Source organism: Salvelinus fontinalis, chromosome 38 (genome assembly GCF_029448725.1).
Source record: "Salvelinus fontinalis isolate EN_2023a chromosome 38, ASM2944872v1, whole genome shotgun sequence".
In the NCBI taxonomy this organism is placed as follows: domain Eukaryota; kingdom Metazoa; phylum Chordata; class Actinopteri; order Salmoniformes; family Salmonidae; genus Salvelinus; species Salvelinus fontinalis.
In genome coordinates this window covers 4,619,850-4,627,349 of record NC_074702.1, presented here as the reverse complement: position 1 = coordinate 4,627,349, position 7,500 = coordinate 4,619,850, and the positions used below count along the sequence as shown (strand labels likewise).

The 7,500-nt window shown below is 47.5% G+C and overlaps 1 protein-coding gene across 2 annotated transcripts in view; it reads right to left on the bottom strand.

The window, feature by feature from the left end:
- The window catches only part of LOC129837750 (oxysterol-binding protein-related protein 3-like), a 107,192-nt gene that overhangs the window by 18,911 nt on the left and 80,781 nt on the right, over positions 1 to 7,500 (bottom strand). For both annotated transcript variants that reach the window (XM_055904171.1, XM_055904172.1), the window contains exon 4: positions 3,560 to 3,613. In XM_055904171.1, the coding sequence (XP_055760146.1) occupies positions 3,560 to 3,613 (54 nt within the window). The remainder of the gene's footprint in view (positions 1 to 3,559; positions 3,614 to 7,500) is intronic.

Sequence of the window (7,500 nt, the reverse complement as noted above, 5' to 3'; positions counted from 1 at the left end):
CACTAGCACGGCAGGTAGCCTGGCACTGCAGGTAGCCTAGCACTGCAGGTAGCCTAGCACTGCAGGTAGCCTAGCACTTCAGGTAGCCTAGCACGGCAGGTAGCCTAGCACTGCAGGTAGCCTAGCACCGCAGGTAGCCTAGCACTAGCATTGCAGGTAGCCTAGCACTAGCACTGAAGGTAGCCTAGCACTGAAGGTAGCCTAGCACTGCAGGTAGCCTAGCACTGCAGGTAGCCTAGCACTGCAGGTAGCTTAGCACGGCAGGTAGCCTAGCACTGCAGCTAGCCTAGAAGTTAAGAAGATTTATGAATCTGCCGATGTGCCCTTGAGCAAGGCACTTAACCCTAATTTCTCCTGCTCATGTAAGTCTCTCTGGATAATAGGATCTGCTAAATAACTCAAATGTAAAACATGACCATGACCTGGTAACCCCAGCAGTATTTCAGGACCTGACAACCCAGCCCCCAGCAGTATATCAGGACCTGACAACCCAGCCCCAGCAGTATATCAGGACCTCCCAGCCCCAGCAGTATTTCAGGACCTGACAACCCAGCCCCCAGCAGTATATCAGGACCTGACAACCCAGCCCCAGCAGTATATCAGGACCTGACAACCCAGCAGTATATCAGGACCTGACAACCCAGCCCCAGCAGTATATCAGGACCTCCCAGCCCCAGCAGTATATCAGGACCTGACAACCCAGCCCCAGCAGTATATCAGGACCTGACAACCCAGCCCCAGCAGTATATCAGGACCTGACAACCCAGCCCCAGCAGTATATCAGGACCTGACAACCCAGCCCCAGCAGTATATCAGGACCTCCCGGCCCCAGTGTCACGTTCCTGACCTATTTCTGTTAGTTTGTGGCATTGAGCTAGGTGTCATGAGGCCGGCTCAACGCGTCTGGTCTCCAGTGCGTCTCCTCGGGCCGGCATACATGGCACCTGCCTTACGCATGGTTTCCCCGGTTCGCCTACATAGCCCGGTGCGGGTTATTCCACCTCCCCGCACTGGTCGGGCGACCGGGAGCATTCAACCAGGTAAGGTTGGGCAGGCTCAATGCTCAAGAGAGCCAGTACGCCTGCACGGTCCGGTATTTCCGGCGCTACCTCCCCGCCCCAGCCTAGTACCTACAGTGCCTACACTACGCACTAGGCTACCAGTGCGTTTCCAGAGCCCTGTTCCTTCTCCATGCACTCTCCCTGTAGTGCGTGTATCCAGTTCGGTGCCTCCAGTTCCGGCACCACGCACTAAGCCTCCTGTGCGTCTCCAGAGCCCTGTACACACTGTTTCTTCTCCCCCTACTAATCCTGATGTGCTTGCCCTCAGCCCGGTGCTACCAGTGCCGGTACCACGCACCAGGTATAGAGTAGGCTTTGAGAGTCCAGTGTGCCCTGTCCCTGCTCCCCGCACTAGCATGAAGGTGCGTGTCCTTAGCCCGGTGCCTCCAGTTCCGGCACCACGCACCAGGTCTACAGTGCGCCTTATCCGGCCAGAGCCATCCGTCTCCCCAGCGCCATCTGAGCCATCCGTCTCCCCAGCGCCATCTGAGCCATCCGTCTCCCCAGCGCCGTCTGAGCCATCCGTCTGCCATGAGCCTGCAAAGCCGCCCGTCTGCCATGAGCCTGCAAAGCCGCCCGTCTGCCATGAGCCTACAGAGCCGTCCGCCAGACAGGAGCCGCTAGAGCCGCCCGCCAGACAGGAGCCGCTAGAGCCGTCCGTCAGACAGGATCTGCCAGAGCCGCCAACCAGACAGGATCTGCCAGAGCCGCCAACCAGACAGGATCTGCCAGAGCCGCCAACCAGACAGGATCTGCCAGAGCCGCCAGCGAGCCATGAGCAGCCAGAGCCGTCAGAGAGCCATGAGCGTCCAGAGCCGTCAGCCTGCCATGAGCGTCGAGAGCCGTCAGCCAGCCATGAGCGTCGAGAGCCGTCAGCCAGCCATGAGCGTCGAGAGCCGTCAGTGAGTCATGAGCGTCCAGAGCCTTCAGCCAGCCATGAGCGTCGAGAGCCGTCAGCCAGCGATGAGCGTCGAGAGCCGTCAGCCTGCCATGAGCGTCCAGATCCGTCAGTCAGCCATGAGCTGCCCTTCAGCCAGAAACGGCTATATACCCAGAACTGCCCCTCAGTCCAAAGCTGTCTCTCTGTCCGGAGCTGCCTTTCAGTCCGGAGTTGCCCCTCTATCCTGATCTCCCTCTCTATCCTGAGCTACCTCTATATTCTGATCTATCCCTCTGTCTTGTGCTATCCCTCTGTCTTGATCTATCCCTCTGTCCCGGTGCTGTCCCTGTCATGGATGTTACCAAGAGGATTTTGTGGGGGTAAGATGTGGGTGGATATTTTTAGGGGGAGATGGAGGCTGGGATTGACTATGGTGGGGTGGGGACCTCGCCCGGAGCCTGAGCCACCACCGTGGTCAGATGCCCACCCAGACCCTCCCCTAGACTTTGTGCTGGTGCGCCCAGAGTTCGCACCTTATGGGGGGGGTTATGTCACGTTCCTGACCTATTTCTGTTAGTTTGTTATATGTGTTAGTTGGTCAGGACGTGAGTTTGGGTGGGCATTCTATGTTTTCTGTTTCTGTGTTGGTTTATGGGTTGCCTGGTATGGCTCTTGATTAGAGGCAGGTGTTTGGCGTTCCTCTAATTAAGAGTCATATTTAGGTAGGCGTTTTCACAGTGTTCGTTGTGGGTGATTGTCTTCCGTGTCTGTGTCTGTACACCACGCGGGACTGTTTTCGGTTTGTTTGTTCCTCGTTCATCTGTGTAGCCTATGTTTCCTATTCGTGCGTTCTTCTTGTGTTATGTAAGTTCGTCGTCTAGGTCTGTCTACACCGTTTGTTGTTTTTGTTAGTTTAGTCAAGTTCGTGTTTCATTTCAATAAATTATGTCATTTCACTACGCTGCGCCTTGGTTCCCTCAATACTCCTCCTCATCGGATGAAGAGGAGGAGGATTACCGTTACACCCAGCAGTATATCAGGACCTCCCAGCCCCAGCAGTATATCAGGACCTGACAACCCAGCCCCAGCAGTATATCAGGACCTGACAACCCAGCCCCAGCAGTATATCAGGACCTGACAACCCAGCCCCAGCAGTATATCAGGACCTGACAACCCAGCCCCAGCAGTATATCAGGACCTGACAACCCAGCCCCAGCAGTATATCAGGACCTCCCAGCCCCAGCAGTATATCAGGACCTGACAACCCAGCCCCAGCAGTATATCAGGACCTCCCAGCCCCAGCAGTATATCAGGACCTCCCAGCCCCAGCAGTATATCAGGACCTGAGATCTTACCGTAACATCCTTTCTCACATACTCTAGTTTTCTTTAGTTTGTACTATAACATTACTGGTTGCCTCTACCCTTTTTTTATGTGTTTACATTTTATTTTTTATTTTCCTTTTTAAAAATCAATAATCAATTGTTCCCCAAAAAACATGTATTTCAGATGCTGTAGGAGAGAAAGTCTGTGTGTTGTGCTTTCTGTGATAGCTGTGTGTGATTGATGTCCTAGCAGACAGAATGGGGACAGAGGGGCAGCAGCTCTTTGTACTCACGTCAGCACCACACTTGGCGTACTTCAGGATGCCCTTGTCCAAGTAGAAGTATCTCTGTAGAAGATAAGAGAAAAACAAGAGATAGAGATTAAGAGATAGAGAGACAGAGATAGAGACAGAGATGGAGAGATTGAGAGAGAAAGGGAGAGAGAGAGACAGAGATAGAGAGAGAAAGGGAGAGAGAGAGAAGACAAGAGAGGGATGAGCAACACACACGTCATCCTCTGGGCAGTGGTTCAACCTCTCTGTGAGGAGCCTGATGGATTCACCCCCTCTGTGTTGTTAATACATTTATTAATATCTATACTCTCAGACATTTCTCTCTCGCTCTCTCATTTCTCTCTCTCTCTCTCTCTCTCTCTCTCTCTCTCTCTCTCTCTCTCTCTCTCTCTCTCTCTCTCTCTCTCTCCCCCTCTCTCCCTCCCTCTCCCTCTCTCTCTCCCTCCCTCCCCCCCTCTCTCCCTCCCTCTCCCCCTTTCTCCCTCCCTCTCTCTCTCTCCCTTTCTCTCTCTCCCTCCCTCCTTTATAGTGTACTAGGTTTGGCCAGGGCTTGGCCATAAGACTCTGGTCAAAAATGTAGTGCACTAGGAAAAAGGGTGTTTATTTGGGACGAACACTCTGTGTTTATGAAAAACGGCCTGGCGCCATGCACATCTCGTATATCATTCAAATGGGACTGTTGATACGATAATGAAAACAGTTTCAGAAGCATTAAGTCCTTATGTCAGTGTATCAGTGTACATCTTGCTTAGATCAGTCCTTTCTGTACACATGTCCACTCTTAGAAAAAAGAACTATCTAGAATCTACAGTAAAATTGTTATTTGGCTGTCCCCATAGGAGAACCTTTTGAATAACCCTTTTAGGTTCAGGAAGAACCCTTTTGAGTTCCACGTAGAAGAACTCTTTCCACAGAGGTTTCTACATTGACCCCAAAATAGTTCTACCTGGAACCAAAAAGGGTTATCCTATAGGGACAGTTGAATAAAACTTTGCGACCATTTTTTCCACTTATATCATCTGTATCCATCTGTACTGAGATCATCTGTATCCATCTCTACTTAGGTCATCTGTATCCATCTCTACTGAGATCATCTGTATCCATCTCTACTGAGGTCATCTGTATCCATCTCTACTGAGATCCTCTGTATCCATCTCTACTGAGATCATCTGTATCCATCTCTACTGAGGTCATCTGTATCCATCTCTACTGAGGTCACCTGCATCCATCTCTACTTAGGTAATCTGCATCCATCTGTACTGAGATCATCTGTATCCATCTCTACTGAGATCCTCTGTATCCATCTCTACTGAGGTCATCTGTATCCATCTCTAATGAGATCATCTGTATCCATCTCTACTGAGATCATCTGTATCCATCACTACTGTCATCTGTATCCATCTCTACTGAGATCATCTGTATCCATCTCTACTGAGGTCATCTGTATCCATCTCTACTGAGATCATCTGTATCCATCTCTACTGAGATCATCTGTATCCATCTCTACTGAGATCATCTGTATCCATCTCTACTGAGATCATCTGTATCCATCTCTACTGAGGTCATCTGTATCCATCTCTACTTAGATCCTCTGTATCCATCTCTACTGAGGTCATCTGTATCCATCTCTAATGAGATCATCTGTATCCATCTCTACTGGGATCATCTGTATCCATCTCTACTGAGATCATCTGTATCCATCTCTACTTAGATCATCTGTATCCATCTCTACTGAGGTCATCTGTATCCATCTCTACTGTCATCTGTATCCATCTCTACTGAGATCATCTGTATTCATCTGTACTGAGATCATCTGTATCCATCTCTACTTAGATCATCTGTATCCATCTCTACTGAGGTAATCTGTATCCATCTCTACTGAGATCATCTGTATCCATCTCTACTGAGATCATCTGTATCCATCTCTACTGTCATCTGTATCCATCTCTACTGAGATCATCTGTATCCATCTCTACTGAGGTCATCTGTATCCATCTCTACTTAGATCCTCTGTATCCATCTCTACTGAGGTCATCTGTATCCATCTCTAATGAGATCATCTGTATCAATCTCTACTGAGATCATCTGTATCCATCACTACTGTCATCTGTATCCATCTCTACTGGGATCATCTGTATCCATCTCTACTGAGGTCATCTGTATCCATCTCTACTGAGGTCATCTGTATCCATCTCTAATGAGATCATCTGTATCCATCTCTAATGAGATCATCTGTATCAATCTCTACTGAGGTCATCTGCATCCATCTGTACTGAGATCATCTGTATCCATCTCTACTGAGGTCATCTGTATCCATCTCTACTGAGGTCATCTGTATCCATCTCTACTGAGATCATCTGTATCCATCTCTACTGAGGTCATCTGTATCCATCTCTAATGAGATCATCTGTATCCATCTCTACTGAGATCATCTGTATCCATCTCTACTGAGATCATCTGTATCCATCTCTACTTAGATCATTTGTATCCATCTCTACTGAGGTCATCTGTATCCATCTCTACTGAGATCATCTGTATTCATCTCTACTGAGATCATCTGTATCCATCTCTAATGAGATCATCTGTATCCATCTCTACTGAGATCATCTGTATCCATCTCTACTGAGATCATCTGTATCCATCTGTAATGAGATCATCTGTATCCATCTCTACTCAGATCATCTGTATCCATCTCTACTGAGGTCATCTGTATCCATCTCTACTTAGATCATCTGTATCCATCTCTACTGTCATCTGTATCCATCTCTACTGAGGTCATTTGTATCCATCTCTACTTAGATCATCTGTATCCATCTCTACTGAGATCATCTGTATCCATCTCTACTGAGGTCATCTGTATCCATCTCTACTGAGGTCATCTGTATCCATCTCTACTGAGATTATCTGTATCCATCTCTACTGAGGTCATCTGTATCCATCTCTACTGAGGTCATCTGTATCCATCTCTACTCAGATCATCGGTATTAATCTCTACTGAGATCATCTGTATCCATCTCTACTGAGATCATCTGTATAAATCTCTACTGAGATCATCTGTATCCATCTCTACTGAGATCATCTGTATCCATCTCTACTCAGATCATCAGTATTAATCTCTACTGAGATCATCTGTATCCATCTCTACTGAGATCATCTGTATTAATCTCTACTGAGATCATCTGTATCCATCTCTACTGAGATCATCTGTATCCATCTCTACTGAGATCATCTGTATCCATCTCTACTGAGATCATCTGTATTAATCTCTACTGAGATCATCTGTATCCATCTCTACTGAGATCATCTGTATCCATCTCTACTTAGATCATTTGTATCCATCTCTACTGAGGTCATCTGTATCCATCTCTACTGAGATCATCTGTATTCATCTCTACTGAGATCATCTGTATCCATCTCTACTGAGGTCATCTGTATCCATCTCTACTTAGATCATCTGTATCCATCTCTACTCAGATCATCTGTATCCATCTCTACTGAGATCATCTGTATCCATCTGTAATGAGATCATCTGTATCCATCTCTACTCAGATCATCTGTATCCATCTCTACTGAGGTCATCTGTATCCATCTCTACTTAGATCATCTGTATCCATCTCTACTGAGGTCATCTGTATCCATCTCTACTTAGATCATCTGTATCCATCTGTAATGAGATCATCTGCATCCATCTCTACTGAGATAATCTGTATCCATCTCTACTGAGGTCATCTGTATCCATCTCTACTTATATCATCTGTATCCATCTGTAATGAGATCATCTGTATCCATCTCTACTCAGATCATCTGTATCCATCTCTACTGAGGTCATCTGTATCCATCTCTACTTAGATCATCTGTATCCATCTCTACTGTCATCTGTATCCATCTCTACTGAGGTCATTTGTATCCATCTCTACTTAGATCATCTGTATCCATCTCTA